The sequence below is a fragment of the Orcinus orca genome, chromosome X, assembly GCF_937001465.1.
Source record: "Orcinus orca chromosome X, mOrcOrc1.1, whole genome shotgun sequence".
Lineage (NCBI taxonomy): Eukaryota > Metazoa > Chordata > Mammalia > Artiodactyla > Delphinidae > Orcinus > Orcinus orca.
Genome location: NC_064580.1, coordinates 47770905 through 47789691, shown reverse-complemented (window position 1 = coordinate 47789691; position 18787 = coordinate 47770905). Strand labels below are relative to the sequence as shown.

The 18787-nt window shown below is 42.9% G+C and overlaps 2 protein-coding genes and 1 non-coding gene across 11 annotated transcripts in view; 2 read left to right on the top strand and 1 right to left on the bottom strand.

The window, feature by feature from the left end:
• FAM120C (family with sequence similarity 120C) overlaps positions 1-18787 on the top strand; it is a 330565-nt gene that overhangs the window by 153003 nt on the left and 158775 nt on the right. The window lies entirely within an intron of this gene.
• Positions 4458-4560, bottom strand: LOC117198400 (U6 spliceosomal RNA). Its single transcript, XR_004479557.1, has one exon. It is a non-coding gene; the product is annotated as a U6 spliceosomal RNA (small nuclear RNA).
• Positions 6240-18787, top strand: part of PHF8 (PHD finger protein 8) — a 99516-nt gene continuing 86968 nt past the window's right edge. The window contains exons 1-2 of one of the 6 annotated variants that reach the window (XM_033414827.2): positions 6240-6395; positions 8830-9019. In XM_033414827.2, the coding sequence (XP_033270718.1) occupies positions 8922-9019 (98 nt within the window). In that variant the 5' untranslated portion in view covers positions 6240-6395; positions 8830-8921. Of the gene's footprint in view, positions 6396-6921; positions 7919-8829; positions 9020-18787 lie in introns of those variants that run through there. The other 5 variants (XM_049704589.1, XM_049704590.1, XM_033414828.2 and 2 more) reach the window with 5 other exon arrangements.

Sequence of the window (18787 nt, the reverse complement as noted above, 5' to 3'; positions counted from 1 at the left end):
GGTGGGAAATGCAGTTAAAGGCACTAAAATAAAAGGTTTTTTCTTTATAAATATTTTGTTACTTATAAAACATAATAGGGGGCTTCCCTGGTGGCGCAGTGGTTGAGAGTCCACCTGCCGATGCAGGGGACACGGGTTCGTGCCCCGGTCCAGGAAGATCCCACATGCCGCGGAGCGGCTGCGCCCGTGAGCCATGGCCGCTGGGCCTGCGCGTCCGGAGCCTGTGCTCCGCAACGGGAGAGGCCACAACGGTGAGAGGCCCACGTACCGCAAAAAAAAGAACAAGAAAAAATCATAATAGGGATAATAGTGATACATGAATAACAACATAAACTTACGAATTGCAGAACAATATTTTTATCATAATTTATTCAGTAAAATAAATAATAACGTTATTAATATGATACCTCGATTGATCATAAGATTTTTCTGGCTCACTTTTCTGCAAATTCAATTATTTAATCATCAAATCTATATTTTTGGCAACCTCGTTTTGAACCAGTATGATTGAAGGTAACATCAGTCAAGATTGCAAATGTTTGATAACTTTTCATTTTGAGAAGGAGCTTTCTACTGATGCAACTGTTACTGGCACTGTTTATTGTAGGCTGTGACAACATTGGGATAGATTCCTGATAAATTATTTCAAAATACAAATTTTCATACATCTAGATCTGATGATTCTTGTAGAACAATGTTTCTAAAAAAGATTTAACTCTACATACAGATCAGTTTTGTCTAAATCTGAATCTAATTTTAAATATAAATTTATACAATGGCATTTAACGTTTCCTCTGACATTTCCTGTAACTTGTGGAGGTATGCTATAGACTGAATGCTTGTGTCCCCGTCCCCCAAAGTCATGTTGAAATCCTAACCCCCACAACGTGATGGTACTAGGAGGTGGGGCCTTTGGTAGGTGATTAGGTCTTGAGAGTGGGGCTCTTATCAATGAGATTAGTGCCCTTATAAAAGAGCCCCAAAGAGCTTCTTCACCCTTTCTCCCACACAGCAAGAAGATCACCATCTATGAACCAGAAAGTGGGCTCTCACCAGACACTGAATGTGCCAGCACCTTGATTTTGAACCTCCCAGCCTCCAGAACCTTAAGAAATAAATCTGTTCATTGGCCACCCAGTCTATGGCAATTTTGTTATAGCAGCCTGAACAGACTAAGACAAGGTCATACAAGGAATGAAAATGGCTTCATTATTTATTTATAATTCAAAACACCTTTTTATGCATTCTACCACTATATCTTCAATTTAAGGAAAACACTTTTAAATTGTCTTCCTCATTAATAATTGGTTCATCCAAAGCCTTCATCTGTGTCTACTTTGATGATCTTTAAATTTAATTTCCATTTCCTAGTCTGTGGATATTTGCTTTGCAATTTTGCACTAGTTTTCAAAATGAGTTTTTCTAAACCAGGGGTCCCCAACCACAGAGCCGCACAGCAGGAGATGAGCTGCAGACGAGAGTGAAGCTTCATCTGCCGCTCCTCATCACTCGCATTACCACCTGAGCCATTCCCGCCCCCCCCGCCCCCCTCCGTGGAAAAATTGTTTTCCACGAAAGCAGTCCCTGGTGCCAAAAAGCTTGGGGACTGCTGTAAAACCCCTCAAAGAATTCTAATAACCTCCCGTGATGTACTTTACTTCAATGTCTGTGAGTACGTTTTTATTTTGTAATAATTTACTGACAAAGTTTACTGCCTGAGTGCCAGAAGTTCCTGTCCCAGTGCTCAGGCCAGAGTTAATATTTGTGCACATGCTGCAGGGACAGGCTCTGTTGACATAAGGGCAAGATTCCCTCTCACCACAGGTCCCATCACTGCCCCCATGCAGAGGCTGTCCTTTCTCTCAGGGCTATGGCTACTGCCACCCCTGCTACTGCTTATGCTACTCCTGCCACCATTGTCACTGGCCCAATGTCCCCCAATGCCCCCCGCTCCAGGCCCCATGGGGCCCCAGACTGCCCCAGATGTGCTTGTATATGCCAGGCGGCCTGGCCAACTGCTCAGCATGCACATCACCTGCCGTGCCCACAGGCTCTGCTCACTGCCACCCAGTGTATCTCTTCTACTCATGTGTATGCTCCACTGTCACACTGGACTATACTTACAAGACACAGGTTCAAAGATAAAATTATTAAGAATGTCAAGACAATGACAGGAGAGCATTAAATCAAGCCTGAAATCCTTTCTGGGAGCAGAGCTCTATACAGGTGGCACACCCCTAAAGCTGGCCCTGGAGGAGTGGGTTGGTGTTCTCAGCTACCTAGTTTGGTACCTGGGGGACCATCCTGCTAGTTTTTATTCCAAGTGAGTGTAAACCATATTTTGCTTCTGTGATTCAAATTATGCAAAGAACTGTCGATCACCTTTCCCTATGACATGGATCTTAGAGCTACCAGTTGCTGTTAGATTCACACAAGGAGTGGTGAAAAGCCTGGAGTATGGCCCTGTATTGCCAGGAACCCCAGCTTGCATACATACTAGCTATGTGGCCTCGAGCAGGTGGTTTAAAGTCTCTACACTCAGCTTCCTCATCCATAAAATGGGGATAGTACTAGTACCTACCTCATGGGGTTGCTGTAAGGATTGAGTGAGTTAATGCATGTAAAGAGGTTAGAACAGTGCTTAGCGCACAGTAACTTCTCAGATAATGTTATTTGTCATTATTTTGTCCTTTGTTTTCACTGTCTTTGTACTTTCAAGTCCGTTTTGGAGCAAGTCTGTTCTTCCTCATGTAATGTTTTCCCATTTTTCGCCATCTTTCTTCATGTATTTTATAGTCCACTTTGGCCCTCATCATTTTTCCTCTCAACAGTTATATGTACTTATATGCAGAGAGATGAATTGGAAAAGAGCTCGCTGAGGTTCCCTCTAGGAAAGTAAGCAGGGATTGAGTGGTGGTCGGGGCATCTTCAGCCTGTTTGGATATTTATTTACAACGGAAATGCATATACTATTGCCTATGTAATTAAAAGTAAATGTTTACAGCTGTTAAGTGAAGGTGGGGTAGAGGAAGAAAGTTTCCAGGGCAGCCTTGTACTATGGCGGTCAGTTCAGATCATGCACTGATGTGAGACACAACTAGAGCACATATTTCTAGGGCAACAGCTGGCTGCCTCCCATCCATGGCAGTGTGAGTTCCTTTGTCAGCAAATCTAACTGCCTCGGATTCAACCCCCTGACAGCTTTGCCTTCCCCGTTATCCTTTACCCCCCAACTCTACTACCCAATATCACTGGGGGAGAGCTTTTAGGGGTGGGTACCACTGTACCTGGGTCAAATGCCACCTCCTGTGAAGCCTTTCCTGACACACTCACTGAATATGTTTGAACTAATTGTGGCTACCTTTTTGTTCCTACACATGTTGTTCATACCTCTAGGTAGCACTTAGGGTTTGATCTTTTTCAGCCTGTTATTGTTCATTGAACCTTGCTTCCCTCATTAGATTGTATACTCCTTAAGGGTATACACAGGGTCTCTTACTCATGTCTGGAGATGCCACCCCAAAACCCCACCCATACCCCACCCAGTCCATCATAAATAAATGCTCAGGAGGTATTACTGAGAGAGTGCCCTGAACTGGCCCCCACCACCAAATTAGGGACTTTGTACTTTTATTCCTCCTACCCTGTCCCTGGCCAGCTCTTCCTGTTATTCAGGTCTTCCACTCATATGCCAGCTTCTCTAAGAGGCCTTCCTTGACTGTCTGAAATAGACTACCATCTATTTAAATCTTTCTCTGTCTCATAACTTGTTTTATTTTCATCATAGCACTCACTGCAGTTTGAAATTATCTTATTTGACTCACTTTATTGTCTGTCTCCCTCTCTGGAATGTGAATCACAGGAGGGCAGGGACCTTGTCTGAATCCCCAGTGCCTAGAACAGTACCTTGTATATAGTAGGTGCTCAATAAATATATGAATGAAATTGTATTTGTTTTGATTATTGACTGATCCCCATGAAGAATATTAGCACCATGAAGGCCAGGACCTTATCTGGGTTACTGCTACATCCTCACACCTAGTGCCTCTGGGTTACTGCTACATCCTCACTGTAGTGCCTAGTGCATAGTAGATGCTCAACAAAGAATTGTTGGGTGAGTGAATTAATGTTCCACATACACCTTAACTCAACATACTCCACACTGAACTTAGTCTCTTCTTCCCCACGAAAACTGCTTTTTCTTCTGTGTACCCTGGCTCAGTCAATGGCACCATCATCCAGAAATGACACCCAACCTAGAAACGAACTCACACTCCTTTCACTCATTCACCCACTATTTTCAATTAGTCTCCTAGCCCAGCCTATTCAACCTCCAAAATATCCCACTTATCTGATCATTTTTTACCCCTGCTGCAACTATTCTGATTCAGGCCTCATCTTATTTTCATGACTACTGCGACTGCCTCCTCCTCTCTGCCTCTCCCCTTTTTCTCTCATTTATTATGGAATGCTTCATAAATTTGCATGTCAAACTTGTACAGGGGCCATGCTAATCTTCTGTCATTTCAATGTTAATATATGTGCTGCTGAAGCGAACACCCTCCTGCCTTTTTGTTTAGCTAAGAAAGCTTAAGCTGCAGGGTTTGTCACTTACCGTATGGTCACATGGTCGATTGTTTTATAAAGTTTGCAAAATATATTTAAACCACAATTGGTTAAAATTGCTGTCCCTTCCCACTGAGAGTTTTCCTGGTCACATTTTCCTTGTATTAGGTGGTGCTGGAGCTGCCTCAGACATTTTTGAGATCCATCTAAGTGGAAGTTGATTTGCGGGATACATTTAGTTTGGGTTTAGTGGGGACATTTGTGTTTTTACCGCTTCTATTTATAGTTATTACCCAGGTGTAGGAATGACTTCTAGAAATACTCTGTCTACCTTGAACATAATTTTGTATTCACAAGTCTATATTCTTTTCTTAATGAAATCCTACCTCACAAACTGTACAAGTTTCAGGTCCCGCTAAACCTGGATTGTCCTCTGGCTAAGCCACAAATGTGACTCTGTTGCTTTTGCTCAAAAACCTACAATGGTTTCTTATTGCTTACAGGATAAAATCTAACATTCAACTTCTTTTTGTAAATGTTTTCCCATGTCCATCCATGCATCTGTACATGATAATCCTTTATGTAAGGTTGGATCTTAACAAACGGCACCGCGAAACAGAGGAAAGCTTCAAGTGAGCTTTATTAGGGAGCGCTCCCGGGCGAGGTTCACTGGTCCGAGAGAAAGGGGCCAGAGAAGTCGCACCCGGGCGAGGGTTGGGCAAGATTTTATAGGGGAAGAAGGGAAAGGGGTGTGGTGAATCTGGGAGGGCGCAGGGTATTCCTTATTTGGTGGTCTCTTCGGGTATCGTGGCATTATCTGGTGCTGGTTGCATCAGTCTTGGGACCGTTAGTCCCGCCCCTCGAAAGGCGGGAAGGCTGGGCCGGGTGGAAAGTCCCCAGGTCAGTTCCTGGAACTGGGTGGTCCGGAAAGTCTCCAGGTCAGTTTCTGGAGCTGGGTGGTCCGGAGAGTTTCGGTCTGATGCAACCTGTGAATCTGATTGCGTTCCCCTGCCTCGGGCCAGTTGGCCTTACACTTTATATACAACGTTCTTGTTAATTTAGTGAACTTTTATATACCCTCCAAGTCTCTCTGAAATCTTCCTTGACAGCAGCAAGCAGCTTCTGAGGCACTTTCTTAGCCTCATTCTGAACTTTGCAAGAGGTATCTGTGTGCTTACTAGATGCTGTATTCCAACTGTTTACCTGCAAGTTTGTCTCCTGCACTGGCTGGCAATCTCCCACCGCAGAGTTCCTCTTTTTCATCATTGTATCCCCAGGGCCTAACCCACCATCACTTAGGAAACTGGTGTGCACACACACATTTCCTTTTCTAAAGCAGTTGGACCCTAAGAAAATGAAATAGTAAGAGTATTCCTAGAGAATATTCTAGAATGTCTGAGAAAACCAGCGCCACCTTGAAGCATGTGTGTGGAGTTCCACTCATTCAACCTCTTCTCCCACCCCACCCTCAGGCTGTAGTCAGAAAATCGTGGGACAGGTGCATGGAAATCCTTGAACTGTATTTGAACTGAACTAAACTGAACTGGGGTGGGGTCAAAGAAGAGAGAGTTCAGAGGGAGCTGGGGACAGAGGATTTACGGAGGAATTACGATCAAGGGACCCAGGGAAGGACGCGGGGGTGGGGGGATAGTAGAGGGTGCAAGGTTCAACAACTTCCCGGTTCTGAAACTTAAGCCATTTGGCTTCCCTAAGCGCGTTTCCTCTCGCTGGGATAATAACAGAGCTTCCCTTGCAGGGTGAAGAGTAAACGACCCGGAGACCGTATGAAAGAGGCTGGCCAGCTGAAGGTGCTCAATGAACGGGAACCTGTGAGTACTAGCCCCGCCTCCAACCGGGCCAAAGGCCCGCCCCCCGCCGCCACCTATTAAGTTTGCGGAGCACAGTCAAAGAGTTCACCTCTTCTCGTAAGAGGATAAAGCTGGCGGGGAGGAGGGGAGTGTGTGTGTGTGTGTGTGTGTGTGTGTGTGTGTGTGTAGGGAGTGTGTGTGAAAGGAGGGTGTGTATGTGTGAGGAGAGGGTGTGTGTATGAGGGGTGGGAGTGTATGTGTGTGTGTGTAGGGTGTGTGTGTGTGTGTGTGAGGGGAGGGAGTGTGTGTGAAGGGAGGGTGTGTATGTGTGAGGAGAGGGTGTGTGTATGAGGGGTGGGAGTGTGTGTGTGTGTGAGGGGAGGGTGTGTGTATGAGGGGTGGGAGTGTGTGTGTGTGTGTGTGTGAGGGGAGGGTGTGTGTGTGTGTGTGTGTGTGTGTGTGTATGTAGGGTGTGTGAGGGGAGGGTGTGTGTGTCTGGGGAGGAGGGGAGAGAATGAGTTACAGTGTGTCAGTGATGTTGGTGGGGGGCGGGTGCTTAACTCCCTGCTCGCCCGGAGTAGGGGAAAGGCGAAGGCGGGGAAGGCTCTGGCCCCACTCAAAATGGAGCCAAGCGCCTGCCTCGCCTAAGATGGCGGCCTCCCCGCCTTTCGGTTCCGGGTTCTCAGCGTCGATTGGGTACCTGGGGAGTCGAGCGGGTCCAAAGGTGGCCGAGCCCCGCCCCCTTTCTCAAGGTGACGCTCCGCCCCCGATGGCGTCACGCGGGAGCCGGGGCCCGCCCTTCCCCGCCTGTGCCGCGGTTACCTCGCGTGTCCGGCCTTCATAAGATGGCGGTCGGGTCGCCTACCCGCGGCGGCACCGCCACTCTCAACATGGTAGCTGTTTACCCCGTATTTCTCCTCCCCTCTCCGCCTCAACTTCCTCGTTGTTTTGAATAAACTTTATTGACTACTCTGAATTGCCTATCACCGCCACCGGGCTTCTCCCGGCGATTTTTCGGGCTGTTTTTCTCCAACTGGGCCGCCGGTTCATCTCCTTCCTCGTTGGTTTGCTCGCGGCGATCTCCTGCCAGCCCAGCGACGCCGCCGCTTGCCTGTTCGTCAGGCGGCCGCCGGACTAGGCCCGAGCCGCGGGCTCCAGTAGGCCCTAACAGCCGGGCCTGGGGCAGAGCTGTGGAGAAAATTGCCCTGAAGCAACCGCAGGTCGGCCAGGGCCGCGCGACCCAGCGGGTGGCTCGAGTGTAAGGCGAGAGAGGTTCGCTGCGTTGCCGTGACGATCCCAGAATTCGGTGCGCGTCGCCTGTGGGGCCGGAACTGCTGGCCGAACCTTCGCTGAGCGAGGCGCTGAGAAGCTCCGGAGCGAGCCCGGCCGCCGGCGCTTCGGTGGAACTGAGCTCAGCGGGCGTGAGGAATCCCTGCGGCTTTGCAGATGAGGAGGTCCCTGTAGGGTTCCGGACCGAATACGTTCTTGTCAGGTTTGGGGCGTGAGGAGGTTCCTGTCAGTTTGGGAGGCGTGAAGAGATTCTCGTAAGTTTCGGGGGCTGCAAGGATATTCCTGTCACTCTTGGGATCTGTGACGAGATCCCTGTCAGTTTTGGGGGACAGGGGAGTCTTGGTCAGTTTGAGGGGGCTGTGAGGAGATACCTGCCAGTTTAAGAGCTGTGGGAGGAAAATCCTGGCTTGGTTGCAGGAGTGTGAGGAAATTCTAGTCAGTTTCAGGGATTTTGAAGCGATCCTTTCGAGTTTTGGGGGTGCAATAAGAACCCTGTCGTCTTTGAAGTAGAGGGTGAGCTGATCAGTTTTGAGGTTGAGATTTATTTCAGTTGTTGGGGTGATGAGACTCCCGATTGGTCGGGGATGGAATGATTTTGAGAGTGAAGGAGCAGATCATTTAAACTCTCACAACAGAACCCCAGAACTGTGATTTGAGTTGGGCGCCTAGTCTTGTCTGCCTCGTTGCTGAAGACATCGAGGTAATTGTCGAGTAATCTGAGGACTTACAAGGATCCCTCATCTCTCTCTAGTTGCGTCTATTTTGGGGGTGAGAGAAGTGGCTTTTTCTGAGGTACCCCCAGCCTCATCCTCTAGGCTATGCTTTGTGTCATAATAAATATTGAGAGCCCTGGGAAACAAGGTTGCTAACAAGGAGAGGGTGCAGTGAGGGATTAAAGAACCTTCCTGAAAAGGCATCAGATCTTTCCCTGAAACCCGGAAAGAAGTTATCACTGACCCTGGGGGCTGAAGGAGGTAAGGAGGGAAAAAAAGCCTCGACGGCAGAGCGCCGTTCTTTATTTGTTAAAGAAATTCTGGCGGCCGGTGGACTTTCTCCGATTGCCCCCTACAGCCGCACCAGCTGTGTTGCATCCCGGCAGCGGTAACTGCCCATTTGTGAGCTGAGGGACCTGATTCACTCTGTAAAAAGTGTTGTTTGTGCCCAGCCTTCGTCCAGAGAGAACGCGTGCTGCCGCCTCCCGCTCCCTTTGACGCTGAGAACCTGGCCCACCGCAGAACGCTCCAAGGCCAGGCGAAGATGGCCTCGGTACCGGTGTATTGCCTCTGTCGGCTGCCTTACGATGTCACCCGCTTCATGATCGAGTGTGACATGTGCCAGGACTGGTTTCATGGCAGGTAAGGAGGGCAGGGCACGCTGGACAGGGTGTAGAGACCAGGTGCTCACTTGCTCCTTTCTCAACTCTGGTTCAGGTTCCTGCTCAGAAACTTATTTCCCCTCTCTTGCAGACAGTTAACACCAACCCATCTCCCAGACCCAGATTCTTACGTCCTTCCTTGCAGACTAGGGCCTAGCTGACATTGGCCTCTGGTTTCTCCTCTTTTTTCTTTTCCCATATGTATTTCTTCTTTGTACCCTTCTTCTGTTTCTTTGTTTTTTTTCCCTTAGAAAAATATTTTCTTTCCAGCCACAAAGAATGTATCATTTTTGTATTCTGGCAATTTTGTTTTGCCTCAGATGCTGGCTTTGGGGGAGACGGTACTGCATTTTTGAGATATTTGAGTCCAACAAACATGGATTTGAGTTGTGGTTTTGCAACTTATTATCAGAGTGACCTTGGGCAAGTTGCTTTGCCTCTCTGAGCCTCTGTTTTCACCCATGAAGTATATCTAATACATCCTTCCTGTTTACTTAAAGCATTTTGCATGCACTCAGTAAATGGAGGCAGAAATGCAATAGTATTTTATTTCTACAGTATTTATCTGAAGAACCATCCAGCTAAATTGAATTAAGCAGAGGAGATGTTGGGTAAAACAGTAGGAGTAAAACCACTAATGAATTCCCTCCAGCTAAACATGTGTGCACATAAGCACCTGTCACCCAGGATTCCAGAGAGGTTAGTGTGTGGAATAAACCTGTAATATTATCCCATTATTGAGACTTATATCCCAGCTCTGGAAAGAAAACCATGAGAGGGATTTGTACATTAGAGTACAACAAAACAGTGTATGGCGTCCTCCTCCTGTTGCATGTTGTTAGATTCTAGAATTTTCAGTTATCATTAGTCCCCTCCAAAGGAGCTGTTCCTGCTATCACACCCAAGACCAAACTGAAGGTGTTGGTGCTGCTAAAATTCTGCTCTTAGCAGGGACTGCCCTGTGCAGCACGTCCAAATTCATATTCAGCTGATCTTTGTTGAGTATTACTGTGTGTCATGTTCCCATGGCACTTTGTGTACATCCTTATTGAAAGTGATTATTTCATCATATCATAGTTATAAATACGTCTGTGTCACTCATTAGCAAGAGCTGCCTGAGGGCAGAGATGTCAGCTTTTCATGTTTGGTATCCTCAGAACCTAGTTCAATGCTAAACGTATAATAGATTCTGAGTACATTTTTTTTTTTTTTTTTTTTTTTTTTTTGCGGTACGCGGGCCTCTCACTGTTGTGGCCTCTCCTGTTGCGGAGCACAGGCTCCGGACGCGCAGGCTCAGCAGCCATGGCTCACGGGCCTAGCCTCTCCGCGGCATGTAGGATCTTCCCGGACCGGGGCACGAACCCGTGTCCCCTGCATCGGCAGACGGACTCTCAACCACTGCGCCACCAGGGAAGCCCCCTGAATACATTTTTGAATGAACAAATGAATGAGTTGTCTTGAAAAAAGCTGTTGCCTGTGGCCCTTGCTTTGGATTGTGTAGGCTTAAACCTGGAAAGTGAACTCCTACCACAATACAGAGACCCTAACTCTGCAGTCTGGGAACAGGAAACAGGAATGAATGCTTCCTGAGTACTTACTGTGTTCCAGGCCCCATGACAGAGACTTGGCATACATTTATCTCATCTAATCCACATCCAAGCCTGAAAGTTAGGTATTTCTTTTTTAAATAATAATAAAAAAATTACCCTGACTATGTAAGTGAGACATGCTCATTGTAGAACATACAGAAAAAGAATAAAGAAGGAAATAAAAATCATCCGTGAGCCTACTATCCAGGACAATCTACTGTTTAATTTTTTTGTTGCATTAACTCCCATCATTTGACTTAGAATATAAACATATATTTTACAACATGGGATTGTATTATAAGTACCATTTTGTAACGTGATTTTTATTCCTACTTAACATTATAAAGTGAAGGTCATTAAATATTGATCTGATTTCTGATATCCCATCATATATCTGTATCATCAGTTACTTGGTCATTTCCTCTGAGGTTGGATACTTAGGTTATTTCTGCTTTTTTATATTATAAATAATACTATGATGTGAGGGAAACTTTGGGGGTTCTGGAAATGTTTTGCATTTTTATTTGGGTGCTTGTTGAAACAAAAGAAAACATTGCGGTGAACATCTTTGCATAGTAGAGACTTGACACTTACAAGGAACACCACTGAGGCCTTTAAGAATTCCAAATTTACAAATATGGAAATGGATTTATGGGCCAGGCCCCTCCTTAATCACATTTCTGTGGTGAGTCCTGTGTTTCTGTGCACACCCTGACATAAGTTAACTGCCTTAATTGTTTTTCCTGTGAAAGTGACCAAGCTTTTATCTCTTATCATGCTTTTCTCTATGGGCTGCCAGAGAATAAGGAAGCCAGCTGAGAATCAGGTCCTTGGTGGGTGGCTGTTCTTGCTTACTCAGTGCATTGCGTGCGTGCGCACGTGCGCGCGCGCGCGCACACACACACACAGACACACACACACACAGACACACACCAGGCTCATAGTGCTCTAGTTAAGTCTGTACTTTAGCATAATTGAAAATTACTAAATATCGTGGACTTTTCACGGTTGTTCACAATAGTTAAGCCCACAAATGCCTATAGATGATATAAATCTGTTCACATCTCTGATGACTTCTATAGGCCAGATTTCTTAAAGTCCAGTTGGGGATTAGTAATGCCATGTTACTTCCTGGTAAGGTTATAGCAAGGAAGGTGACTATTCCATTTTGCTGGTGAGAATCTGGATCTCATGGAGGTTAAGTTACTTTCTGAGTCTGGATTTGAACTTAGAATTATCTGGCTCCAGAGCCCAGGTTCTCAAAAGTGGGAAAAAAATGGTATAGCTCCATTCCTCTATTGTAAAGGACTGGATTTTGAAGAGCATTTTGATTTGTAGAGCAGTGGTTCTCAAACTTTAGGGTGTATCAGAATTACTTGGAAGACCTCTTAAAAGATGAGATAGGTAGGCTCCACTTGCAGGGTTTCTGATTCAGTATGTGAGCGGAGGCTACTCTCAGAGCCACTGATTTAGAGCATTATTCTGTCTCAGTTCCTTCCCTTTCTGTAGAGTGTGACAGCTTCTGATTTTGGGGGATGGGTGGGCTAACATATCATTACTGTACACTGTTGTTCTCAAAATGTGGTTCATTAACTGGGAATTTGTTAAAAATGCAAATTCTTGGGTTGGGACCTGGCAATCTATATTTTAACAAGCAGGTAGATTCTGATGTACCCTAACTTTTGAGAACCATTGCTGTACACTGGTGGAGGAAGTTAGTTGGCAAGCATTTATTGATGTCTGGGGCTTTGGCAAAATCTCTACAGTTTTCCTATCTATAAAGGAAGTATTGGTTGGCATATCCCCTAGGTGGTGGCTGTGGTGTGGACTCTAAACTCTAGAGGAAATGGCACTGGCTTCAGATCTGGGTTCAAATTCTGACTCTGTTACTTTTTAGCAAAGGATTTCATCTCTGTGAAGCCTCAATTTCCCCAAGAGTGGTTGTGATGATTTAAATAAAATGGTAGTGGCCCTTGTTTATTGAGCACTAGCTAGTCTGCTAGTCACTATACTAAACACTTTGCTTAATTATCTTTAACCTTTTTTTGAGTTTTAAAATTATGAATTCAGTTCATTTAATAGTTATAGGACTATTTAAATTATGTATTTTGTATTGGATATGTTGTGGTAGTTTCTGCTTTCTAAGGAATTGATCTATTTCTTCTAAGTTGTCAAATTTAAGTGTGTAGAATTTTTCATAGTATTCCCTTATTATCCTTTTGATGGCTGCAGGCTGGCTCTGTGGTGACATCTCATTTCATTCCTGATGTTGAAAATTTGTCTCTTCTTTCTTTTTTTCTTTGTCAGACTTGCTAGAGATTTGTCAGTTTTATTGATCTTTTCAAAGAGGAAGCTTTTTGTTTCATTGAATTTCCCTATTGTCTTTCTGTTTTCAATTTCACTGATTTCTGCACTTTATTATTACCTTCCTTCTGCTTGCTTTGGGTTCATTTTGCTCCTCTTAATGTCTTGAGGTGGGAGCTTAGTTTACTGATTTGAGACTTTTCCTGTATTCTAATATAAGCATTTAGTGCTATCGGTTTCCTTCTTAGTACTGATTTAGCTGTGTCCCACAAATTTTGATATGTTTTCTTTTTCATGTAGTTCAATATAATTTTTAATTTGCTTAGAGACTTCACATTTGACCTATGAATTATATAGAAGTATGTTGTTTACTTTCCAAGTGTTTGCAGATTTTCCTGTTATCATTCTGTTATTGATTTCTGGTTTGTTTCCATAGCGGTCAGAGAATATACTCTATACAATTTCAGTTCCTTTAGATTTACTGGTGTTTGTTTTATGGCCCAGGATATGGTCTGTCTTAGTACATGTTCCATGGTCACTTGAAAAGAATGTATATCCTGCTGATGTTGGGAGGAGTTTTCTGTAAATGTTGATTTACTCCTGTTGGTTGATGGTGTTGCTGAATTCTCTCTTTGCTGATTTTCTGTATAGTTGTTCAGTTCGTTGTTGAGAAGGAGGTGTTGAAGTGTCCAGCTAAAATTGTCAATTTTTAATTCTTCCTGTCAGTTCTATCATTTGCCTCACATCTTGCGGCTTTGTTGTTTGAATGCAGATGCATTGGGGATTAATGTGTCTTGGTGGATTGACCCTTTAATTATTATGTAATGTCCTTCTCTGTCTCTGGTAATTTTCTTTGCGTGGAAGTCCACTTTATAGGATATTAATATAGCCATTAATATAGCCACTCCTGCTTTCTTTTGATTAAAGGTTGCCTGGTATCTTTTTCTATCCCTTTACTTTCAACTGATGTCATTATATATGAAGTGAGTTTCTTGTAGGCAGCATATAGTTCAGAATTATTTTTGTCCACTCTGCCAATCTTTTTTTTTTTTACATCTTTATTGGAGTATAATTGCTTTACACTGGTGTGTTAGTTTCTGCTTTATAACAAAGTGAATCAGTTATACATATACATACGTTCCCATATCTCTTCCCTCTTGTGTCTCCCTCCCTCCCACCCTCCCTATCCCACCGCTCTAGGTGGTCACAAAGCACCGAGTTGATCTCACTGTGCTATGCGGCTGCTTCCCACTAGCTATCTATTTTACGTTTGGTAGTGTATATATGTCCATGCCACTCTCTCACTTTGTCACAGCTCACCCTTCCCCCTCCCCATAACCTCAAGTCTGTTCTCTAGTAGGTCTGCGTCTTTATTCCTGCCTTACCCCTAGGTTCTTCATGACATTTTTTTCTCTTAAATTCCATATATATGTGTTAGCATACGATATTTGTCTTTTTCTTTATGACTTACTTTACTCTGTATGACAGACTCTAGGTCTATCCACCTCATTATAAATAGCTCAATTTCGTTTCTTTTTATGGCTGAGTAATATTCCATTGTATATATGTGCCACATCTTCTTTATCCATTCATCCGATGATGGGCACTTAGGTTGTTTCCATCTCCGGGCTATTGTAAATAGAGCTGCAATGAACATTTTGGTACATGACTCTTTTTGAATTTTGGTTTTCTCAGGGTATATGCCCAGTAGTGGGATTGCTGGGTCATATGGTAGTTCTATTTGTAGTTTTTTAAGGAACCTGCATACTGTTCTCCATAGTGGCTGAACCAATTCACATTCCCACCAGCAGTGCAAGAGTGTTCCCTTTTCTCCAAACCCTCTCCAGCATTTATTGTTTCTAGATTTTTTGGTGACGGCCATTCTGACTGGTGTGAGATGATATCTCATTGTAGTTTTGATTTGCATTTCTCTAATGATTAACGATGTTGAGCATTCTTTCATGTGTTTGTTGGCAGTCTGTATATCTTCTTTGGAGAAATGTCTATTTAGGTTTTCTGCCCATTTTTGGATTGGGTTGTTTGTTTTTTTGTTATTGAGCTGCATGAGCTGCTTGTAAGTTTTGGAGATTAATCCTTTGTCAGTTGCTTCATTTGCAATTATTTTCTCCCATTCTGAGGGTTTCTTTTGGTCTTGTTTATGGTTTCCTTTGCTGTGCAAAAGCTTTGAAGTTTCATTAGGTCCCATTTGTTTATATTTGTTTTTATTTCCATTTCTCTAGGAGGTGGGTCAAAAAGGATCTTGCTGTGATTTATGTCATAGAGTGTTCTGCCTATGTTTTCCTCTAAGAGTTTGATAGTTTCTGGCCTTACATTTAGGTCTTTAATCCATTTTGAGCTTATTTTTGTGTATGGTGTTAGGGAGTGTTCTAACCTCATACTTTTACATGTACCTGTCCAGTTTTCCCAGCACCACTTATTGAAGAGGCTGTCCTTTCTCCACTGTACATTTCTGCCTCCTTTATCAAAGATAAGGTGACCATATGTACGTGGGTTTATCTCTGGGCGTTCTATCCTGTTCCATTGATCTATATTTCTGTTTTTGTGCCAGTACCATAGTGTCTTGATTACTGTAGCTTTGTAGTATAGTTTGAAGTCAGGGAGCCTGATTCCTCCAGCTCCATTTTTCGTTCTCAAGCTGCCAATATCTTTTAATTGGTATATTTTGACCATATATACCTAATGCAGTTATTGATATGTTAGGGCATAAGTTAGTCATTTTATTTTTTTGTTTTCTGTTTGTTCCCTCTGTTCATTCTGTTTTCTTTCTTCTGCGTTCCTTTGGGTTACTTAAATCTTTTCAAGAATTCCATTTTGATTTATCTATAATGTTTTTGAGTGTAATCAACTGGTATTGACATTTTACCGGTTTGAGTGAAGAGTAGAAACCTTGCTTTCCTTTAAATTTACGCTCCCTTGCTATAATTATCTTAAGTATTTCACCTACATACATTGAGAACCATATCATATAGTGTTACAATTTTTGCTTCAACTCTCAAACATGATTTAGAAAACTCGAGGAGAAGGAAAGTATATTGTATGTACCCATATTTTCACTCTTTCCCTTGTTCTTGCTTACTTCCTAGTGTTCCTAAGAGTCCTTCTTTTATCATTTCCTTTCTGTTTAAAGAACTTCCTTTAGCCATGCTTTTAGAATTGGTCTACTGGCAACAAATACTCTTAGTTTTCCTTCATATGAGAATGTCTTGATTTCCCCTTGAATTCCTGAAGGGTCTTTTCATTTAATATCAGATTCTGTGTTTCCAGTTCTTTCAGTCCTTGAAAACTTGTGCTACTTCCTTTTGGCCACCATGGTTTCTGATGAGAGATCCTGTGTCATTTAAATTGGTGTTTTCCTTTGGGAAATGTCATTTTTCTCACTGATAGCAAGATCTTTCCTTTGTCTTTGGTGTTCAGGATTTTGATTATGCTATTTTTTGGGGGCCACACTGCATGGCTTGTGGGATCTTAGTTCCCCAACCAGGGATTGAACCTGGGCCACAGCAATGAAAGCTCTGAGTCCTAACTACTGGACCACCAGGGAATTTCCTGATTATTGCTGTTTCTCAGTGTGGATTTCTTTGTTGCTGAAGCGCTGTTCATTTTTTTTCAATCTATTTTCCTTCAGTTTTATTGAGATATAATTGACATATAGTACTGTTTAAGTTTAAGGTATAGAGTATAATGACTTGAATTACATATACATATATTGTGAAATGATTACCACAATAAGTTTAGTTAACATCCATCATCCCATATAGGTACAAATAAGAGAGAAAGAAAGAAAAATAAGTTTTTTTGCTTGTGACGAGAAGTTTTAGGATTTACTCTTAGCAATTTTCAAATATACTATACAGCAGTGGGCTTCCCTGGTGGCGCAGTGGTTGAGAGTCCACCTGCCGATGCAGGGGACACAGATTCGTGCCCCGGTCCGGGAAGATCCCACATGCCGCGGAGCGGCTGGGCCTGTGAGCCATGGCCGCTGAGCCTGCGCGTCCGGAGCCCGTGCTCCGCGACGGGAGAGGCCACAACAGTGAGAGGCCCCCGTACTGAAAACAAAACAAAACAAAATAAACAAACTATACGGCAGTAGTCATCATGTTGTACATTACATCCTCAGTACTTATATATCTTATAAGTGGAAGTTTGTACCTTTTGACCACCTTCATCCACTTCTCCCACCCCACCCCCACCTCTGGAGGGTAACCACAAATCTCACTTTTTCTATGAGTTTGGGTTTTGTTTTTTTAGATTTCACATGTAAGTGAGATCATAGAATATTTGCCTTTGTCTGACTTACTTCACTTAGCATAATGCCTTCAAGGGCTGTCCGTGTTGTTGCAAATGTCAGGATTTTCTTCTTTTTTATGACTGAATAGTACTCCATTGTGTGTGTGTGTGTGTGTCTGTGTGTGTGTGTGTGTGTGTGTGTGGTGTATTTATATATACATATATTACATTTTTTTATCCATTCATCTTTTGATGGACATTTAGGTTGTTTCCATGGTTCAGTTATTATAAATAAGTCTGCAGTGGATATGGAGGTGCAGGTATCTCTTTAACACAGTTTTTGTTTCTTTCAGATAGATACCTAGAAGTGGAATTGCTGGATCATATGATAGTTATATTTTTAATTTTTTGAGGAATTTCCATACTGTAAGTGGCTGCACCAGTTTGCAATCCCAGCAGTGCACAAAGGTTCCCTTTTCTCCGTGTCCTCACCAACATTTGTTATCCCTTGTCTTTTTGATAAGCCATTATAATGGGTGTGAGATGATATCTCATTGTGGTTTAGGTTTGCATCTCCTTGATGATTAGTGATGTTGAGCACCTTTTCATGTACCTGTTGGCCATTTGTATGTCTTCTTTGTAAAAATACCTATTCAGTTAGTCTGCCCACTTATAACCAGACTTTTTTTTTTTTTTTTTTGCTATTGGGCTGTATGAGTTCTTCATTTATTTTGAATATTAACCTCTTATTTAACATATGATTTGCAAGTATATTCTCCTATTCCATAGGTTACCTTTTTATTTTGATGATTTCTTTCTTTTTTTTTTTTTGCTGTGCAGAAACTTTAGTTTGATGTGGTCAAACTAAATTTTTAATTTATTTTTGATTTTGTCACTTTGTGCTTTAGATGTCATATCCAAAATATCATTGCCAAGATGCATGTTAAGGAGCTTTTTTCCTATGTTTTCTTCTAGAAGTTTCATGGTTTCAGGTCTTACATTTAACTCTTTAATCCATTTTGAGTTAATTTTTGTGAGTTGTGTAAGTCAGGGGTCTGTTTTCATTCTTTTACATGTGAATATCCAGTTTTCCCAGCACCATTCACTGAAGAGACTGTCTTTTCTCCACTGAGTGTTCTTGGCTCCCTTGTCAAATATTATTTGACTGTGTATGCATGGGTTTATTTCTGGGCTCTCGATACTGTTCCATTGGTCTATGTGTCTGTATTTATGCCAGTACCATTCTGTTTTGATTACTGTAGCTTTATAATACAGTTTGAAATCAGGAAATGTGATGTTTCCCACTTTCTTCTTCTTTATCAGGATTGCTTTGGCTATTCTGGATCCCTTGTGATTCCATATGAATTTGAAGATTGTTTTTTCTACTTTTGTAAAAAAATACTGTTGGAATCTTGATAAGGATTGTTTTGAATCTATAGATGGCTTTGGGTAGTGTCGACATTTTAACAGTATTGATTCTTCCAATCCATGAACACAGGATATCTTTCCATTCTTTGTGTTTTCCTCAGTTTCTTTCATTGATGTCTTGTAGTTTTCAGTGTAGAGATCTTTCACCTTCTTGGTTAAATTTATTCCTAAATATTTTA